This window comes from Rhinopithecus roxellana, chromosome 19 (genome assembly GCF_007565055.1).
Source record: "Rhinopithecus roxellana isolate Shanxi Qingling chromosome 19, ASM756505v1, whole genome shotgun sequence".
Classification (NCBI taxonomy): domain Eukaryota; kingdom Metazoa; phylum Chordata; class Mammalia; order Primates; family Cercopithecidae; genus Rhinopithecus; species Rhinopithecus roxellana.
In genome coordinates, this window is record NC_044567.1 from 76,980,543 (window position 1) to 77,002,675 (window position 22,133).

Here is a 22,133-nt window from a genome sequence, read left to right on the forward strand (position 1 = left end):
ATATTTTACACCTCTTTGGATGAGTCCTTACTTTACCTTATATTTGTAGAAATTGTTCTTCGAACTGACCTAATGAGTCTCTCCAGACAAGCTTCAATATCAATACTATTTACATGCACAGATATGTCACTGGTTAAGAAAACTGATCAGGCATATCACCAACTCAAGGGGGAATTCCTGTGACTCTGTAGTAGAAAATCTTAATTCTGAGGAAAATCAGTATGGAGATTTTTATGGCATCTCAAAGATGAACAATGGAAAAGACCTTTCAAGTCTTGGAGTTGAGTCCCTTAGGAGTTGAGGCCATGTTTTCAGGACTGCTACTCCAGTCTCTACATTTTCTAGCTTATTTCCTAAATAACTTTTTTTCTTTCAGCTTTTAAGTTCTGGGTTACATGTGTAGGATATGCAGGTTTGTTACATAGTTAAACGTGTGCCATGGTGGTTTGCTGCACAGATTAATCTATCACCTACGTATTGAGCCCAGTATGCTTTAGCTATTCTTCCTGATGCTCTCCCTCCCCAAGTCCCAACAGCTCCAGTGTGTATTGTTCCCCTTCCATGTATCGATGTGTTCTTATAGTTGGAACATAGTTTTTAAACCTAGCGGCCTCTTCTGTCATTGGCAGAAGAGTCTAAGCTGAAGTGGTAGATGAATGGTTGGGACTGAGCAATAGTTGTGGGTACTGTTGTCAAACCTGATAGATGCTTAGAGGGTGAAAGGTAATGGTAAAGAGGAAAAAAGGAAACAATCGGGAAAAGGCAAACTGAGTGAAAGAAAACAGAGAATCCTATGTTGAGAAGAAAGGAAGAATATACTCAGACCATTGCTTTTTAAACCCTACATTTTAAGTGTACAGTTAACCAACCTTTCTGTTTCTTTTCAGAATTATAGCATTCAGCCGGCCTGTGAAATACGAAGATGTGGAGCACAAGGTGACAACAGTATTTGGACAACCTCTTGATCTACATTACATGAACAACGAGGTAAGAAGGCAGATGGATGGGGCAGGGACAAAAGGGGCAGATGCCTACCTTTTTTCTCTCTGTTTAACAGAGCCTTTAAAGTTTGTTCCTCTAATATCATCTGCAGGTTTTCATTTTCTAGACCCCCTTTTCTTAATTCCAACAACTCTGGGATTTCTGTTTTTTACCAAGTGGGAGATTACTCAGCCATCTCAGCCATCTCCATTCCCCCTACTCATTCAGTGCAGATAGCTCTAATATTCCATGGTGGAATCAGGTATAGTACCAGGGCTAGGGCTTATATTGTCTGCTTTACATTTTGTAGGAGTATCTTATTTTTTTTCTCCGAGCACAGCCTTAACAAGAAGCAGAGGGTTTAGCAGGGGCTAGGGAGGTGTGAAAAACCAGTGAGTAGGTCATCTATTACAGTCATAAATGCCGGATTCTTCTCTCAGAGTTTCTTTTGATTGGAGCTTGTTTGTTTCAAATGTTAGCACCTGCTCTAATAAGTTCTTTAACTCCTCCTCTTCCTCACTCCACCCCAAGAGTCCTTATTTATTTCTACTTTGAATATCACCCAGGAAGGAATTCTTTTGAATGTCAGTTTTTGGGCTGCTTTCCCAGCTCCAAGAAGAATATTAAAGGCTACAGTTAGCTTAGGCTGGTGCTTTGCAGTGTATTTATGCTGAGTAAAGAACGTGTACCTTGAGGAAATTGAGTAGGGGTGCAAAACAAGAAAGCTGGGCAACATCATGACCCTCTGAGAGGCAGATCATCACTGTGTAGTTTTATTTTATTTGATGAGGAGTTAAAATTTTTCTTTTAGTGAAGACTTTTCTGAATAGTTTAGTACTCTTCTTTTCAGTTAATATTTCCATTAAGAATTCCTGATGTTTCTTTATTCTAAAGCCAAATATAAATCATTGTTATTATTTTAGTTCATACATGTCTTAACATACTCTACTAGTGTTAGTGATCAGGAGTTGACTAACTTACATTTGATTAATTTAAAATCCCTCAATTCTGTTCTTCTGTTTGCCCTGTAAAACCTGCACTGTCAGGATCTGAGAATCCCAAATGAAAAATCTACTGAGATTTAATTTTATTTATGTCTTTGTAATTATAGCTTTATTGAGATGAAAAATTTATTGTCTAAAAGTATACCATTCAGTAGTTTTTAGTATGCTGATGGAGTTGTACAACCAACACCACTATCTAATTCCAGAACATTTTCTTTTTTTTCTGAGACAGAGTCTTGCTCTGTTGCCCAGGCTGGAGTGCCGTGGCGCTAACATGGCTCACTGCAAACCTTGACCTCCTGCACTCAAGCGATTCCCCCGCCTCAGCCCCCTAAATAGCTGGGAATACAGGCACATACCACCACACCCAGCTAATTTTTTTGTATTTTTTATGGAGACAGGGTTTCACCATGTTGCCCAGGCTGGTCTCAAATTCCTGAGTTCGAGCGATCTGCCTGCTTCAGCCTCCCAAAGTGCTGGGATTACAGGCATGAGCCACCGTACCTGGCCTCCAGAACATTTTTATCACTCCAAAGAGAAACCCTGTACCCATTAGCAGTTATTCCCCTTTCTCTCCTCTTCCCAGCGCTTGGTAAGCACTTATCTTTCTGTCTCTTTGGATTTACCTATTCTGAACATTTCATGTAAGTGGAATCATACAGTACGTAACCTTTTTTGTCTGGCTTCTTTGATTAAGCATATGTTTTCAAGGGTCATCTGTGCATGTTGTCAGTATGTCATTCTATTTTATGGCTGAATAATAAATATTCCATTTATGGATTTACCACATTTTGTGTATCTGTTCATCTGTTGATAGACATTTGGGTTGTTTTCATTTTTTGGTTATTAAATAGTGCTGCTATGAACATTTGTGTACAAGTGTTTACATGAACATATGTTTTCAATTCTATAAGGTATATACCTAGGCGTCGAATTATTGGGTCATAAGATAAAACTCTTAACTTTTTGAGGAACTGCGCAGCTTTTCTATAATGGTTGCATAATTTTACAGTCCCACTAGCAACTTATGAGTTTATTAGTCTATTCTCACTCTGCTGTAAAAAATTGCCCAAGACTGGGTAATTTATAAAGGAAAGAGGTGGCCAGGCACAGTGACTCAGCCTGTAATCCCAGCACTTTGGGAGGCTGAGGTGGGCAGAGCACGAGGTCAGGAGTTCAAGACCAGCCTGGCCAACATGGTGAAAACCCATCTCTGCTACTAATATAAAAATTCCCTGGGCATGGTGGCGCACACCTGTAGTCCCAGCTACTCAGGAGGCTGAGGCAGAAGAATCACTTGAACCCGGGAGGTAGAGGTTGCAGTGAGCTGAGATCGTGCTACTGTACTCCAGCCTGGGCAACAGAGTGAGACTCCGTCTCAAAAAAAAATTAAAATAAATAAATAAATAAACAAAGAGGTTTAATTGACTCACAGTTCAGCATGGCTGGGGAGGCCTAACAAACTTACAGTGATGACAGAAGGGAAAGCAAACACGTCCTTCACATGGCGACAGGAGAGAGAAGGGCCAAGCAAATGGGGAAAAGCCCCCTATAAAACCATCAGATCTCATGAGAACTTACTCACTATCGGGAGAACAGCAGCATGGGGATAACCACCCCCATGATTCAATTACCTCCCACCAGGTCCCTACCATGACACGTGGGGATTATTGGAACTACAATTCAATATGGCATTTGGGTGGGGACACAGCCAAACCATATCAGTAAGGGCTACAGTTTCTCCACCATCCTTACCAACATTTGTTATTTTCTTTTTTTTAATAGCCATCCTAGTAGGTGTAAAGTGATATGTCACTGTGGGTTTTGTTTTTGGTTTTGGTTTGAGACAGAGTTTCACTTTGTTGCCCAGAGCAGAGTGCAGTGTGCAATCATGGCTCACTGTAGCCTCGGCATCCTGGGTTCAAGTGAGCCCCCCACCTCAATTTCCCCAGTAACTGAGACTATAAGCACATGCCACCACACTGAGCTAATTAAAAAAAAATTTGTAGAGATGGGGGGGGGTCTCACTGTTTTGCCCAGGCTGGTCTTAAATTCCTGGCCTCAAGTGATCCTCCTGCCTCATCCTCCTAGGATTACAGGTGTGAGCCACTATCCCCAGCTTACTTTTTTTTTTTTTAAATTTAACTGCCTTCCCAACCATTGTTATTTAACTCCCTTCCCAACCATTCTTATTTATTCCCTCTTTGAATGTCACCCAGGAAGAAATTCTTTTGCAATATAATATGATTTGCAGAACATTCTCCCATTCCATAAGTAGTTTTGAGATTTTATTTTAAATATGTACTGTTTTTGGCCAGGTGCAGTGGTTCATGCCTATAATGCCAGCACTTTGGGAGGCAGAGGCGGGCAGATCTTTGAGCTCAAGAGTTCAAGACCAGCCTGGACAACATGGTGAAACCCCATCTCTACAAAAAATACAAAAATTAGTCAGGCGTGGTGGCTTATGCCTGTAATCCCAGCTACTTGAGAGGCTGAGGCAGGAGGATCACTTTAGCCCGGGAGGGGGAGGTTGCTGTGAGCCGAGATCGTGCACCTGCTCTCCAGCCTGGGCAACAGAGGGAGATACTGTCTCAAAAAAAAAAAAAAAAAAAAAATCTTGTATTATAAATTGGGAACTGTGTAAGTTAATTGGACTTTTGCTTGATTTTGTGTTTACCATACATGTATAAAATCTGGCCAGGCATGGTGGCTCACTCCTGTAATCACAGCACTTTGGTAGGCTGAGGCGGGCAGATTACTTGAGGTCAGGAGTTCAAGACCAACCTAACCAATATGATAAAACGCAGTCTCTACTGAAAAAAAAAAAAAAAAATTAGTGGGGAGTGGTGGTGCGCACCTGTGACCCAGCTACTCTGGAGGCTAAGGCAGGAGAATCGCTTGAACCCAGGAGGTGGACGTTGCAGTGAGTTGAGATTGTGCCACTGCACTCCAGCCTGGGCGACACAGTGAGACTCTGTCTCCAAAAAATAATAAGAGTAAGATCTGACATTTGCTAGGTCCTAGGCAAGGCATACCTTTGCATCTTATGAATCTCTTAATACCAAGTATTCATAACATGCTCCTCTTTTTGCAGCGAGTGAGACTTATTTGTACTCTCAGGGACCTTCTATTTAATACTTCACTGGAATGTATGAGTATATTAGTCTTTTCTCACCCTGCTGTAAAAAACTGCCCAAGACTAGGTAATTTATAAAGGAAAGAGGTTTAATTGACTCACAGTTCAGCATGGCTGGGGAGGCCTCAGGAAACTTACAGTCATGACGGAAGGGAAAGCAAACACATCCTTCATATGGCGACAGGAGAGAGAAGTGCCGAGCAAAGGGGGAAAAGCTCTGTGAAAATGGAGGAGGTAGTTTTCAGGTTCTAGTCACTGACTTTGCCCTTAAACAGAAAGATATTAAACCATGCTCTGCAGTCTGAATTTGTGTTTTTATTTGTATAATAATTTTCATCCTCTGACCATCCCTCTACCCCTCCTGTTCCTTTTCTGCTTGTTCTATTAATGTCCGCACAATTGGAGATAGAGTGGGACATGATCCTACTTAATTTGGAAAAGAATATGGGGGCTATAACTGTTTGCGATTTGATGCTTTGAAGTAAATGGTATTTTTGGAGAGGAAACTCTTTTCAGAAAGTATCTCACAACAGGGTACTGAGATATGCTACACCATGGATGAACTAAAAAACATTAAGTGAAAGAAGCTAGATGCAAAAGATTGAATCTTTTATGTATGAATTGTATGTGTCTAAATGGAATGAAATGTCCAGAAAAGGCAAATCAGTAGAGATAGAAAGTAGACTAGTGGTTGCCTGGGGCTGGAGGTGGGAAGGAGGAGTGACCATAAATGGGCACAAGAGATCCTGTTGGAGTTTGGAAATGTTTTAAAATTGGATTATGATGATGGTTGCACAACTATGTAAAGGTACTACAAATTTTTAAATTGTACATTTAGAGAAAAAAATCTCTATGGTTTCAACTAGATCTTTTTTTTTTTTTTTTTTTTTTTTTGAGAAGGAGTCTTGCTCTGTCGCCCAGGCTGGAGTGCAGTGGTGCGATCTCGGCTCACTGCAAGCTCCACTTCCCAAGTTCACGCCATTCTCCTGGCTCAGCCTCCGGAGTAGCTGGGACTACAGGCGCCCGCCACCATGCCCAGCTAATTTTTTGTATTTTTTTTAGTAGAGACAGGGTTTCACCGTGTTAGCCAGGATGGTCTCCATCTCCTGACCTTGTGATCCGCCCGTCTCGGCCTCCCAAAGTGCTGGGATTACAGGCTTGAGCCACCGCGCCTGGCCTCAACTAGATCTTTTAAGATCCCATAATATCCAATGAGATTGTTTTCCTCTCAACTTATTTTTATTTTTTATTTCTGCAAAGTGAAACATTGAGATAAACTTCTGTTTTATATTATTTCCCTTTTCTGTGTCTTGTATCACAGCTCTCCATCCTGCTGAAAAACCAAGATGATCTTGATAAAGCAATTGACATTTTGGATAGAAGCTCAAGCATGAAAAGCCTTAGGATATTGCTGTTGTCCCAGGACAGAAACCATGTAAGTAGCCCCTGTCATGGTCTGGCAGCTGAAGACAAAGCTTGCTTTCCTTAAGGAACTTGTCTTGCCTCCTTAACAGACGTTTTCATTCCTCAGACACTGCCAAATTGAGAGCATAAGCACAGCACAGCCCACTTGTCAGCAGCCAGTGAGCATTCTGCATTTGATTTCACCGAAAAGCCAGATTGTCAGTGTTAATATTGCATCTAAAGGTTATTTGACTTATGATGAGGAAGGAAGGAAAATACTTTATGATAAAGAATAAAATTCTTGTGCTCTAAATTTATGTTTTTTTCAATTAGATTTTGACCCCAACAAGAGAAATTTGATTCGTTTGGCAGAGCCAATTAGAAAGACTGTCAAGGATTTGAGACTGTCATGCTTTATAAACCCAACTCCCACAACTCCTTTAGGACACTTGTAGGAAACAAACTTTCCCTTTTGTTCAGTGGAAAAAGCCATGGGTTGGGAGCTTCTTATAATTTATCAGCTTCTGCTTTATCCAATGGCAGGCGGTCTGTGGGGTGTCAGAAGTGGGGAATTATCACTTACGCACAGTTTCCTCTCCTGAAGGATTCCTGGAGGCCCGCATTTCACAAGAATGCTTGCAATCTGTATCTGTCTTCCAATTACTGATTCCTCTACCAGTTTTCTTCAGATGCATGTTTCTGAAGCTTTCTTGGCACCATTTCCTTTTCTTTATGTGGACAGCCAACATGGCAGCATAACTATGGGTATAGTGACTAGGACAAAGTTTAGGTGGAATGCTGCGCAGGCTGACTATTTCTTTTCTTTGTTTTTGAGACAGAGTTTTGCTCTCGTTGCCCAGGCTGGAATGCAATGGTGTGATTTTAGCTCGCTGCAATCTCCGCCTCCTGGGTTCAAGTGATTCTCCTGCCTCAGCCTCTTGAATAGCTGGGATTACAGGTGCCTGCCACCATGCCTGGCTAATTTTTGTAGTTTTAGTAGTTTTAGTAGAGACAAGGTTTCACCATGTTGGTCAGACTGGTCTCAAATTCCTGACCTCAGGTGATCCACCCGCCTCGGCCTCCCAAAGTGCTGGGATTACAGGCGTGAGCCACAGTGCCTGGCCATTTTAAAATTTTTTTGTGGAGATAGGGTCTCACTATGTTGCCCAGGCTGATCTGGAATTCCTGAGCTCAAATGATCCAACCACCTTAGACTTGCAAAGTGCTGGGATTACAAGTGTGAGGCACTACACCCAGCCTGTGATGAACATTTTTCTATGTTGTAATTATAATTTGTAAGGATGCGTGTTTCCCTTGAGTGGATATACCGTAATTTAATTAAATAACCATTTTTGCTACTGTTGGGACACTGAAACTGCTCCTGTTTTTTGGATTTATAAACATTACATTTGGCCAGGCACGGTGGCTTACGCCTGTAATTCCAGTACTTTGGGAGGCCGAGGCAGGTGGATCATGAGGTCAGGAGATGGAGATCATCCTGGCTAACATGGTGAAACCCCGTCTCTACTAAAAATACAAAAATTAGCCAGGCATGGAGGCGGGTGCCTGTAGTCCCAGTTGCTGGGGAGGCTGAGGCAGGAGAATGGTGTGAACCTGGGAGGAGGAGCTGGCAGTGAGCCGAGATCACACCACTGCTCTCCAGCCTGGGCAACAGAGCGAGACTCTGTCTCAAAATAAATAAATAAATAAAATAAAATAAATAAACATTTACTTTTAAGAGTAACAATGGTAATGTTGGTGATGAAATCTTTTCTCCAGAACTTCCTCACCTAGACTTTAGGTTTCTTAATAAATGGAAGAATCATGATCCAAAATTGCTCTATGCTCAGGAATCCTCACCTCTAGAACAGTGCTTCTCTAACTATCTGTGGTGAAATACCAGTTTTGTTCTTTTAATTTCCAATCTGTCATGCACTTTTTTTTTTTTTTTTTTTTTGAGATGGAGTCTCACTCTGTTGCCCAGGCTGGAGTGCGGTGGTGCGATCTCGGCTCACTGCAACCTCCAGCTCCCAGGTTCCAGTGATTCTCCTGCCTCAGCCTCCTGGGTAGCTGGGATTACAGGCACGCACCACCACACCTGGCTAATTTTTGTATTTTTAGTAGAGACAGGGTTTCACCATGTTGGCCAGGCTGATCTCGAACTCCTGACCTTGTGATCTGCCTGCCTTGGCCTCCCAAAGTACTGGGATTACAGACATGAGCCACTGCGCCCGGCCGTACCAGTTCATGTTTAAGTGAAATGGAAAAATAAACTAGAGGTATATATAAGGCTACAGTTTTCATTAGTAGATTCAATAGACATAAAATCACTCTGCCAAATTGCTCTAAAGTTTTTCAGAGGGCCCTCTCCATTTCTTTACTTACTTGGTGGAAGAGCAGGATGAGCAGTATACCACAGTGTGAGGACTGGCACCAGCCCAAAGATCATACCTTAAGTACACTGCTCCAGGATAAAATATTACCTGGTTTTCATCACCAACGGCCCCAGAATAGGGATCTTAGAATTATTGTAGTCCTTAGGTCACCTCACCCAGGTTCCTCCACAGTTGGAAAAAATTAGAAGCCAAGCAGAAAGTATAATATTGTCCATGAAGAGAACTTGTGAGATGTTGTATCATTCTATTCCCCGCAGCTTCGAAGATAACTGAGCTAGAAAACGTCCAGAAGACAAAGTTTTCAAGGAGTTGGAGTCACTTTCATGTATGAATAGTGTAAAAGTTTAGAACTCTTGGCTGGGCACGGTGGCTCACGCTGGTAATCCCAGCACTTTGGGAGGCTGAGGTGGGTGGATCACTTGAGGTCAGGAATTTGATACTGGCCTGACCAACATGGTGAAACCCTGTCTCTACTAAAAATACGAAATTAGCTGAGCGTGGTGGTGCATGCCTGCAATCCCAGCTACTCGGGAGGCTGAGGCAGGAGAATTGCTTGAACCTGGGAGGCGGAGGTTGCAGTGAGCTGAGATTGCGCCATTGCACTCCAGCCTGGGCAATGAGTGAAACTCCATCTCAAAAAAAAAAAAAGAAAAAAGTTTAGAACTGTTTAAGTCAGGACAGACAGCCTAAGCATATATAATCGGAGTCTTTAATGCATTTAAGAGCATGGATAATGAAGACACAGATTTATTCACCTAATCTCAATTTGGATGAACTTCTTGAGTGTTGAGCATTATCTTAGAACAAAAAAGAAATCATTTGTATAACAAGTGATAGACCAGGCTGGGTAACATGGCAAGACCCCCATCTCTACAGAAGTTTTAAAATCAGTCGTGGTGGCAAATGCCTGTAATTCCAGCTACCTGGGAGGCTGAGGCGGGAGGATCACTTGAGCCGAGGAATTCCAGGCTGCAGTGAGCTATGATTGCACCACTGCACTCCAACCTGGATGACTGAGCAAAACCCTGTCTCAAAAAGAGAAAAGATGATATATGTGGCATCTATTATTCTGCAATTGTATAGCTTCAAAGCAGATTTTTAAAAGGGCTTTAATAAATTCATGGATGGTAAAGCTGTAAATTTAATTAAATCACCTCAGATGCTTTCACAGCTATCATAACTATCATGGTCTTCCATGCAAATATCTCTTGGTACCACCATTAAAACAGAGGACTGGACAGGATGCTCTTGGTGATCCAGTGTGCCATTTCTTATCTTACATTACCATGTAACAAACTAAAGCAAGCTCTCTCCCCGCTTTACCTCCTCCCTGCATCGTTGAATCCACTTGCCAAATCTTTTATTGAGATAATTTGTGGGTAGACTTTTTCCTGTCTTCCAGTCACTGAAATCTTGATACACGTGGTTTCCTGGTAATTTTTCATATTGTGTGTGTTAGCCACAGCACACTTCTACCCAGAGTCCTTTAGTGAGGTTTTCATGGAATGGTTACTGTCTTCTATTTGTTGTCTTTAGAATGTTCTGCTAGCTACACAGTTCATACCTGTGGGCTCTCCTGTCACTCTACGACAGTACCCTTAGATTCTCAGGCATAGTCCCACCTTCCTCCTTCCTCTCTCCCACTTCTGAGTCTTATTCAAGGTGTCCTAAACCCTTGCAGCAACCTCATTTTTATTTACTATACCATTCCCTTTGCCCCCTTGAATTGAGGTTTTCAAAATTTGGCTGAGTATTACAAAATATCAGTGCTTGGACTCTTATGTCCAGAGGTTCTGTTGGTCTGAGGTGTCAAAAGCTCCACAGGCGGCTGGGCACAGTCGCTCTCCCCTGTAATCCCAGCACCTTGGGAGGCTGAGGCGGGCAGATCACCTGAGGTCAGGAGTTCAAGACCAGCCTGACCAACATGGAGAAAACCCATCTCTACTAAAAATGCAAAAAATTAGCTGGGCGTGGTGGCACATGCCTGTAATCCCAGCTACAGGGAGTTTGAGGCAGGAAAATCACTTGAACCCAGGAAGCAGAGGTTGTGGTGAACCGAGATGGTGCCATTGCATTCCTAGCCTGGGCAACAAGGGTGAAACTACGTCTCAAAAAAAAAAAAAAAAAATTAGCTGGGCATGCATACTGGTGCACGCCTGTAATCAGGAGGCTGGGGCAGGAGAATCATTTGAACCCTGGAGGCGGGTTCTGTCTCTAATAAAAATACAAAAAATTAGCCAGGCATGGTGGCGGGTGCCTCTAGTCTCTGCTACTTGGGAGGCTGAGACAGGAGAATGGTGTGAACCTGGGAGGCAGAGTTGCAGTGAGCCAGATCGCGCCACAGCACTCCAGCCTGGGTGACAGAGCAAGACTCCGTCTCAAAAAAAAAGCTCCTCAGGCAATTCTCGTGGGCAGCAGGGTTGAGAACCATTACCTGCAGTTGAGGCATGACTCACTTCTAAGACCTGGCAGCTCAAAGTGTGGACCATGTAACAGCGGTGTCAGCATCACCTGGAAGCTGGTTAGAAATGCAGGCTCTGAGCTCCACCCCAGACCTACCGAATCAGAATCTGCACTTTAACAAGATTGCAGGTGATTCGTATGTACATTAAAGTGTGAGAAGCTCTGCTTCTCAACATGATAAATATTATAATGGTGGATGGGTATCAGGGGCAAACATTTTCAGTGGCTTCCCACTGCCACAGTGGCATGAGCCACTCCCGGCCTAGCTTTTAAATTTTCTAATTGAGGGTTTAGATTGTATGTCCTTTGTTACACATTTCAAATTCACGTTGCCATGATTTATTGAATTCCCACTATGTGTAAGGCCCTGCATTCAGGCAGGTGGCAGGGTGCTCATCATTCACCTCTTCTTTGAGTGCAAGGCTGTGGCCCTCCCTTGCCCTTCACTTGCCTGCCTCCCCAGTATGTGGCTTTGACTGTTGTTTCCTTTTTGACCCTTAGCAGAGAGCTATTGCACATTGGAGGCTTCAGCAAGAACATTCACTTCCCCTTGGTTCTGACTTCCCGTTAGAGCAAGGCAGTTTTTCAAGACAACCTGCATGTGATGAGTCTGGCAAGGGGACTACGGGAGGTTGCTTGGCAGCTGAACTCTCCCCTGAGAGCGGGAAACCTTTTTCCTGGAGGACAGGATATAGAGTTTGTTTAGATCAGACTTTTTTTGTTAGGGGGAGGTAGAGGAGATGGAGGAGCAAGTAGAAACTTTGAACCAACTTGTTTAAATCCTGAGCTCTCACCCCTGCTCTCACCAGTGCCTTGCTTATTTGTAATCACATCCTGACATCACTTGATTACCTCCAGGGTTTAGTTTTAAGCTTTCTCGGTGCAAAGGGCCCCCTTTGTTGCTTAGTTTTCTCTGTGGTGGCTGGACTGGGCCCGGTGGAAAGAGTGAGTGGGTGCTGGGAGGACTGCTGACCCTCGTCTCAGGCCCTTGACCTCTGTCTGGCAGAATGGTACTTATGATAGCTTTTCTCAATTGAACATGATCCTGAGATGATTTACATGTAAACCCTGGAATCTTCTTAATGTTCAGGGAGTGATTATGGTTGGGAAAAAGAAGCATATTGAGCTACTTTTAAACATACATATATAAGCTGGGCATGGTAGCATGTACCTATAGTTTCAGCTAACCCGGAGGCTGAGGTGGGAGGATCCCTTGAGCCCAGGAGTTTTGAGTCCAGCCTGGGCAACATAACAAAACTCTGTGTCAATCAATCAACCAATAAGATAAGTAACATGTATAGCAACCAGAATTTTGTTGGGGAGGGAAGTTGCCATCATTCATTTTCTATTCTGACTCCCTCTTCTGCAGAAATAATTTTCTGCTACTCTTCCTAAACTCTCGGAGAATTTTATGAGAGGGTATTTACAGCTCTCTTTTGTTTTGCAGATTATTACAGGAATGCCTGTTATTCCTCCATGTCTGGATCATCACCTGTTAAACTGGGGCGCTAGGTCTCAGCGCTCATATATCATTGAAGCTATAAAACTACATTGAGGCCGGGCGCGGTGGCTCAAGCCTGTAATCCCAGCACTTTGGGAGGCCGAGACGGGTGGATCACGAGGTCAGGAGATCAAGACCATCCTGGCTAACACAGTGAAACCCCGTCTCTACTAAAAAATACAAAAATCTAGCCAGGCGAGGTGGTGGGCGCCTGTAGTCCCAGGTACTCGGGAGGCTGAGGCAGGAGAATGGCGTAAACCCAGGAGGCAGAGCTTGCAGTGAGCTGAGATCCGGCCACTGCACTCCTGCCCAGGCGACAGAGCGAGACTCTGTCTCAAAAAAAAAAAAAAAAAAAAAAAACACTACATTGAGCAAATAGTGGTTTGCAGAGACAAATAGAGGAGTCAGATTTGGGGGAAAGCTGGGTAACTCATGTATTAAAAGCATGAAGGTGGCTGAGCATGCAGGGAGTCCTTAGGAAAAGGGTGAGAAGGCCTTGATAGGCCTGACTGTGTAAAGATGTAGCTTGGCCTTTTTCCTCTTCTTTTACAGAACAGTTCCTCTCCCCACTCTGGGGTGTCCAGACAGGTGCGGATCAAGGCTTCCCAGTCTGCAGGGGATATAAATACTATCTACCAGCCCCCCGAGCCCAGAAGCAGACACCTCTCCGTCAGTGAGTATTTCACCCCTTTTTTCTCCTCCTCTATTTTATCTGCCCACATTTTAAAAAAGCAACAAGTATTTGTTAATTAAATAATCATCAAATATTTATTGACTATTACTCCGCGTGGAGTAATCCTCTATGCCTTTATTTTATTTAGAGAGGAAGGGCAAAGAAATAACTGGGATGGTATCCTGACTCTCAAGGAACTTAAAATATAGTGATGTAGTAGTGTGATTAAATTCCTTTTAAACATTCCTGAAAAAGTGATTGCCTCAGACATCTGCTTGAAGACTTCCAGCTGTGTTTACACTCACTTTTGACCATTCTTGTGAAGAATAGAGACTTGTAAAGTTAGGAATCAGGTCTAAATTTGAATTTTAACCTTAAACCTCTTGCTTATGATTCCCGAGAAGTCTTTATACTTCAGGGAAGATGCTGACCAATGAAACTTTTGAGAGAGTCTAGCTCAGTTGTCTGGGAAGGAAAGGAGACTGTTGACGTAGTACAGTCATTTATCTGTATTTGTAGGGAATTGGTTCCAGGACTCCTGTGGATGCCAAGATCTGTGGATGCTCAAGTCCCTGAAATAAAATAGTGTAGTATTTGCATATAACTTACCCACATCCTTCCTTATAGTTTAAATCATCTCTGGTTATTTATAATACCTAATATGATGTAAATACTATGTAAATAGTTCTTATGCTATATTTTTATTTGTATTTTTTTGATATTGTTATTTTTTTATAATTTTCCACATATTCTCAGTCTATGGTTGGTTGAATCCACAGATGCAGAACCTGCAGCTATGGAGGGCCAACTGTATATTCAACCCTCTGCTAACTAGTCAGAAAGCTCTGTGGCTGCTACTAGTCCTTCCCAGGACAGGAATCTAAATCAGGCCTATGAATTATTACTAGTTAATCCAGGATTCCTGTGGATCCCACTTTTGGGAGTCTGGGGAGAAAGCCCATTTCTTGAATTGTGAAACTTGTATCAAAAGGGAAATCTGGCCTTATCAAACATCGTGTTGAGCCTGCTGCCTTAATGTTGTGGAGACCCCTGCTGCTGCTTGAAAGCCAGCTTTGCCCTTATCCATATAGGTAGGATTGCATCAAATTGAACTGTCCTCTGAAGACCCTGAGCTGAGCTTGAGAGATCTAAGCACTGTTTCTGAGTTTGTCTGTTTGCAATATGCCTTATGAGGGAGTTGCAGGAAAAATATGTTACTGAGGTACTGACTTTGCCTCATTGAGTAACTTCTAGTATTGCCAGGCTGAAAGTCTGTATATGCATGTCAGATTTCTGTAGATAATTGGGGGATGTGTTGGTTGAGGAGGGAGAGCTAGTACCCTAGCAAGGAGAGCCTAGCCAGAGCGTCTCTGGCCCTGGAATCTGGGTGCCTCAGAGCTTGGGAAGCTCTGCCAATTTGGCCTCTTTTCTATAGTCCTTGTGGAGATTGAGGGGATGGAGGTGGGCAGCATGGTCCCTTGTAATCAGTAAGAATTGATGGGGCAGTAACTGGGTCTCCTGCCCCCAAGCAAGAACCTGTGATATGTGCATGGAGGCAGGGGCTAAATACTCAGCCACTGGACCCTTCCTCCATGTTATTGGGAGCTATATATAGAATTTATTTTCCTGGCTGAGAATGCTGAGGAATGAGATTTCTGTGAAGTAGTTCCTGTTTATCTGGAAAATGGGCAACACAGCCTCTTAGCATACCCAGATCCTTCCTTCATTCAGCAAAGCATTAAGTACCAGCCGTTGGGCTGAGATGAATGCTGCAGTGAAGCATGTGGAAGAGCAAGGGTGGCTGGAGCAGATGCCGCCTGGGAGAGAAGGGCTTTCACAGAAAAGGCAACATCAGAGCTGACACTCCAAGGAACATTTACTGAACATCAAGTAGAGATAGATATCTCAGGCATAGTAAGGAGCACCTGCCAGGCATGATCACAAAAGAACTTGGTGGGTTCCAAGAACCCCAGGGACTTTGGAGTGTGTGTGGGGTAAGGTAGATGTGGCAAGAGAATGGATGGAACCTGTGAGCCTTTCCATAGAGCCAAGACATGGGAGAGATGATTTCTAACTGGAATGATCTGGAATATGCATTCCGAGGGGAGCTGTCCCAGCTGGACCTTGAAAGATTATGGAGGATTTCCATAGGGGACAACGGGAGAAAGGGCTTTTAAACTAAGTCTGTGGAGAGCTCACTATACTTCAGGTCCAGGCTGGCTGATACATTTGGAGGAGGAGTAGAGAAGGCCAAGAAAAAGGATGCCTGGGTGTTTTCTAAGGGACTCTCAACTGCACTTAGGCTTTTTTGGTAGGCAGTGGGAAGCCACTGAAAATGTTTGCCCCTGATACCCATCCACCATTATAATATTTATCATGTTGTCTTTTTTTTCTTCGAGACAGTCTCACTCTGTCACCCAGGCTGGAGTGCATTGATGCCATCTTGGCTCACTGCAACCCCTGCTTCCTGTGCTCAAGCAGTTCTTCTGCCTCAGCCTATTACAGGTGTGCACCACCACTCCCAGCTAATTTTTGTGTTTTTAGTAGAGATGGGATTTCGCCATGTTTACCAGGCTGGTCTCAGACTCCTGACCTCAGGTGATCGCCTGCCTTGGCCTCCAAAGTGCTGGGATTACAGGCGTGAGCCACCACGCCCCAAATATCATGTTGTCTTATCTCTCTTCCATTATTCTACATTTTTGTTTATTCATTCAAAAGATAATTTGCCTGTGATCCCAGCACTTTGGGAGGCCGAGATGAGTGGATTGCTTGAGCCTCAGGAGTTTGAGACTAGCTTGGGCAACATGGCAAAACCCCTTCTCTACAAAAAATACAAAAATTAGCCAAGTGTGGTGGTGCGTGCTTGTAGTCCCAGGTACTTGGGAAGCTGAGGTGGGAGGATCACTTGAGCCTGGGAGGCAGAGGTTTCAGTGAGCCATGAATGTGCCATTGTACTCCAGCCTAGGCAACAGAGCGAGACCCTGTCTCCAAAAAAAAGTAATTACCAAAATATCTACTATGTGCCAGAAATATGGGAAGCAGAAAAGATACAGGCCCTGTCCCTGTGGCCTTTGCAATCCATGGAAAGACTGACATTTACTTGTTATGATGCGGTTAATGTATAATTACAAACTGTGACTGAAAGGTGTGTGGTGCTGCAGGTGGGCTATAACTAAGAAATGGGCTGGGCATGGTGGCTCACGCCTATAACCCCAGCCCTTGGGGAGGCCAAGGTAGGTGGATTGCTTGAGGCCAGGAGTTTGAGACCAGCCTGGCCAACACAGTAAAACCCTGTCACTACTAAAAATGCAAAAATTAGCTGGGCTTGGTGGTGAGTGCCTCTTCTAGCTACTCAGGGGACCGAGGCAGGAGGATCACTTGAGCCTGGGAGATTGAAGCTGTAGTGAGTGGAGATTGCACACTGTACTCCAGCCTGGGTGACAGAGTGAGTGAAACTCTGTCTCAAAAAAAAAAAAAAAAAAGAAAGAAAAAAGAAAGAAAGAAATGGTGGGCTATAACTAAGGGATGGGAGCTGATCCTGATCTTGGGGCCAGGAAGGCCTTAGGCATGAATGGGATTTGGGAGTTAGGCAAAAGGGATGCAAGGAAGAGGGTTCCAGACAGGGGATTTTACAAGAGCAGAGGCCTGATGGCAAGAGGAAGTGTGGTACGTCTGAGAAATGGAAAGAAGTCTGAATAGCTGGAGAGCTGGGAGCAAGGGGAAGGGGAGGGCAGGATAAAGCTGGGGAGGGAGGCAGAGCCTTGTGGACCCTGATTAAGATTCTGATCATTGCATGGAAAGCAGTGAAAAGCTACTTTAGAGTTCTTAAGTGAAGAGGAGTGGGTGGTGTTACATGTTCATATTTGTATTTTGAAAAGATTGATCTGGCTGCAGTGTGGATAACAGATTGGAGGGGGCAAGAATGAATACAAGGGAACTGCATTAGGCTAATGCAGTGGTCCAGGTAGAGAAAACTGGGGCTTGGAGTAGGCTGGTAAAGTAGAGAGAGGGAAAGAGCAGGTGAACTTTCAGAGGTAAAACTGACAGAACATGGCGTTTTGTTTTGGTGGTTCTCAAAGTGTGTTCTGGGAATCCTGGGCAGTCCCTTGGGTCCTTTGACCCTGTGAGTTCAAAATTATTTTCTTTTTTTTTTTTTTTTGTTGAGATGGAGTCTCGCTCTGTCACCAGGCTGAAGTGCAGTGGCACGATCTCAGCTCACTGCAACCTTCACCTCCCGGGTTCAAGCGATTCTCTTGCCTTAGCCTCCCAAGTAGCTGGGACTACAGGCATGCGCCACCATGCCCAGCTAATTTATGTATTTTTAGTAGAGACGGGGTTTCACCACATTGGCCGAGATGGTCTTGATCTCTTGACTTCATGATGCACATGCCTCAGCCTCTGAAAGTGCTGGGATTATGGGCATGAGCCACCACGCCTGGCCCTCAAAATTATTTTCATAATCATGCTGAGACATGACACTCAGTTATCTCACAAGTGTACAGTGGAGTTTTCCAGAGGTCATGTGCCTGAGGTGATGTCATCACTGTACTGGCTTAAGGGCATGTGTGCTTGTATATGATTGTATTCTTAACATTTATTTTTTCCTCCACTGGTTTCTCCTGAGAAAATGTTTTTAAAGTTTCTGAGTTTTAATTTCAAATACAGTAAATATCAGTTGATACATCCCACATAAATAAAAGCTAAGTGCCATCAGTTTTAAGGTGCAAAGGGGTTCTAAGACCAAAAGGCTTAAGAATTACTATAGTATTGGATTGAATTTGCAGGTGTTTTCAGGAGGCTAAGGTGGGAGGATAGCTTGATTCCAGGAGTTTGAGCTCAGCCTAGGCAACATAGTGAGACCCAATCTCATTTAAAAAAAAATGAGGCTGGGTGTGGTGGCTCACGTCTGTAATCCCAGCACTTTGGGAGGCCGAGATGGGTGGATCACCTGAGGTTAGGACTTTGAAACCAGCCTGGCCAACATGGTGAAACCCCCTCTCTACGAAAAATACAAAAGTTAGCTGGGCGTGGTGGCATGCACCTGTAATCCCATCTACTAGGGAGGCTGAGGCAGGAGAATTGTTTGAACCTGGGAGGTGGAGGTTGCAGTGAGCTGAGATGGTGCCATTGCACTCCAGCCTGGGCACCAAGAGCAAAACTCCCATCTCAAAAAAAAAAAAAAAAAAAGAGAAAGAGAAAGGAAGGAAGAAAAATAATTTGCAGATATTGAGAGAGAGGGAGCTAAATTACTGCTTTGTGGAGATGAATAAATGGCATCGCCTTTCACTAAGACAGGAATATTGAAAGAGAGTGTGGTTCCAGGTGCTGGGAAGGGGCAGACTTAATGTTTTAGACATGTTGGTATTGAAGTGCCTCTGATACAGCCAACAGGAGATATCAGAGAGGCAGTTAGATATATAGGTCTCTAGCTCAGAGGGGAGAAAATCAGGGCTAGTGAAAAAATATTGGAAATTGTTATGTTGAAACCATGGGCCCAGGGGAGAGTGCCTAAGCAGAGACTATAGAATGAGAAGAAAAGAGGGTCCATGATTGAGCCTTAGGAACCCAACACTTAGTGGCCAGTTAGAAGAGGATGAGCCTATGAAGGACAAAGAAAAGGAGTAACCAGAGAAGTAGGAAAGCAAATTAGGAGTGTGGGGAGAAGGCCTTACACAGAACCAGCCAGGTTGGTAAGGACAGACCAAGGGTAAGAGACAGAAACCTGTTCTTTTCATTCACAAATGTCTGAGTGCTTGGTGTGTGCTGGTACAGATAAGACTTTCTGGAAGGGAAACAGAGACAGGAGTCAAGGTCTAGCATGAGAGACTTGGAAAAGTCCTAGCAATAGAAATGGGGTCAAAGAAGTCCTTGGTTAGTAAGCCTTAACAATTCAGCCTTCCACCGGGTTCCTCTGGTGCCTCCTTCCCATCATCATTTACATACATGTGAATATTTAGTGATTCTGCAGCAAGCAGGCTACTCAGTTCACACTGCAGCATTTGCGTTGATGGGGAAGTGCAGGGTAGCCCAATCAAATTCCAGACTTGTTTATTTATTTGAAAGTCTTCCTTATTTTGGATTGAAAATCAGCTTTCTCTCACTTTACCCACTGATTCTAGTACTGCTCTCTTGAGCAGCAAATAAACATAGATAAAATCTTTCCCGTATGACAGTTTTTCAAATATGTGAAGCCAGGTATCATGTTTACCATTTGTTTTTTCCATCATAATATGCATACCTTGAATTCCAGGTTTTTTTCAGGCCATTTAGTCTGTTAAACTAGTTCATGCTAAACAAACAAAACAGAAACAAACAAAACCCTACTAAGTAATGAGTTAATCCAAAAGAGTTAATCTCCCTGTGGGGAGATCACCAGGCAGGCAGGTGGAATTTCCCTACCTGAAGATATCGTCTCTCATACCTTGGCCTATGGAAATTCTACCTACCTTTGAAGCTCAAGCAATATTTTTCCTTGATACATTGGGTAGTGCCCTTAAGCCATGTAACCAAGCCTTAACTAAAGGACTTGTCGGCGGGGTGCAGTGGCTCATGTCTGTAATCCCAACACTTTGGGAGGCCAAGGCAGACAAAAATTAGCCAGGTATGATGGCAGGTGCCTGTAATTCCAGCTACTCAGGCCACTGAGGCAGGAGAATTGCTTGAACCTGGGAGGCAGAGGTTGCATTGAGCCAAGATCGTGCCACTGCACTCTAGCCTGGACAGACTCTTGCTCTGTCTCAAAAAAAATAAAAAAATAAAAATTATCCAGGTGTGGTTGTGTGCATCTGTAATCCCAGCTACTTGGGAGGCTGAGGTGGGACAATCACTTGAACCTGGGAGGTGGAGGTTGCAGTGAGCTGAGATTGTGCCACTGCGCTACAGCTTGGGCAACAGAGTGAGACTCCATCTCAAAAAAAAAAAAAAAAAAAAAAAAAAAGGACTTGTTCCTGCTGCATTCTGACTCCTGTATGGTCTAAGTTCGTCTTGTTAAGTGCCTTTGCCTCAGTTCTCACTCTGTCTTTGTCCTTATCTTGCCACTTTGTCCCATAGTGAGGCAAGCCATACTCCAACCCCTGAGTGGAGGCAATCAGGTTTTTTAGGAGTTTGGTAGTGAAATGGTGGGCCTGCCAGTTGCAGTGGTGCATGCCTGTAATCCCAGCACTTTGGGAGGCCAAGGTGGGTGGACTGCTTGAGCCCAGGAGTTCGAAACCAGCCTAGGCAACATGGCAGAACCCCTTCTCTCTGTCACCCAGGCTGGAGTGCAGTGGTGCCATCATGGCTCACTGCAGCTTCCACCTCCAGTCCTCTTGCCTCAGCCTCTCAAATAGCTGGGACCACAGGCGCTTGCCACCACACCTGGCTAATTTGTTTTTTGTAGAGATGACTTCTCATTATGTTGCCCAGCCTGGTCTCAAATTCCTGGTCTCAAGCGATCCTCCTACCTCAGCCTCCCAAAGTGCCGAGATTATAGATATGAGCCATCATGCCCAGCCCAGGATGTTTTTAGGCTAGAGATATGAGGAAGTGTATGAAGGGAGGGATAAAGACAGCTGAAAAGAAGGGGTTAAAGGTGATAAAGAGGAGACCATGGGGGAGCTGACTCCTGCTCAAGGAGATGAATCAAGGAGATGAATCAAGTCCAGGTAGACGGTTTATAATGCTTTCGCAAGGAAGAGAGGAGCCCTCTGCCTCTTGAGAGACGAGGAGGGAAAATTCAGGCAGAGGACAAGAAAGAATGTTGAAAGGATGAGGGTGGCTTATAGCGACAACTGGGCAGTAAACAGAGAGCAGTGCGCAGGACCAGCTTCCAGTCCTAGTACGGATTTGAAAGGGTAGAAACCAGGACTGCAGGGGTAGTGACCATACAGTTGAAACCAAAATGATTAGCTTCTTTCATCTCCAAAGGTTTTTTTCCCTCCTTGCTATAAGTTCTATGGTGCTAGATGAGATCAGAAACTTTGATGGTGGTAGCGGCTCCAAAATAAAATGGGAATTTTGAAAGTTGAAACATAGAAGATATTCTTAGGGTCTTATGGAAATTCTACCCACTACTGTGGTCTACAGAGTGTGGTCCACTGTGAGCATATGGGTGAATATTAGTTAAGATTTTCTATTGAGAAAGAAAAAAATATTTGATTACTCTCCCCATCTCATCTGTCCCTGAAGAGAGAGGAGTTTACAAAATAGTTGGTGGCCAAAAAGCTATCTCTTTATACTTGCAATGACCTGCACATTAACATTGACCCAAAGCCCTAGAACTCCCTGCAGAGACAACTTCCTGACTGCATCAGCTTCCTGATTAGGGTTCTTCTATGAGAAGGGCTAGAATCTGAAAGCCTGTCTTTCAGCTTTAAGTCAGAGTACAAAGCAAAAGAACCTACCATATCCTAGGGTGAGAGTTTATCTTTGACTCCACTTCTTTGGGTTAAGGAGGCTGGTAGAGAGCTAGCGCTCACTGGGAGGAATGAGGATACCTGGCAGCTTAAACCCCACTCTTCTCCTTCTGTGTAAAATGCCTTCTTGGGAAGCTGTGGGCCTCTTAACAGTGCAACTGCTACTGTGCTCCTTTGCTTCA

General features: G+C 43.9%; 1 protein-coding gene across 9 annotated transcripts in view; it reads left to right on the plus strand.

The window, feature by feature from the left end:
* MAP3K3 (mitogen-activated protein kinase kinase kinase 3) overlaps positions 1 to 22,133 on the plus strand; it is a 73,845-nt gene that overhangs the window by 31,077 nt on the left and 20,635 nt on the right. For all 9 annotated transcript variants that reach the window (XM_030923185.1, XM_030923187.1, XM_030923189.1 and 6 more), the window contains 3 exons: positions 888 to 987; positions 6,443 to 6,556; positions 13,438 to 13,558. In XM_030923185.1, the coding sequence (XP_030779045.1) occupies positions 888 to 987; positions 6,443 to 6,556; positions 13,438 to 13,558 (335 nt within the window). The remainder of the gene's footprint in view (positions 1 to 887; positions 988 to 6,442; positions 6,557 to 13,437; positions 13,559 to 22,133) is intronic.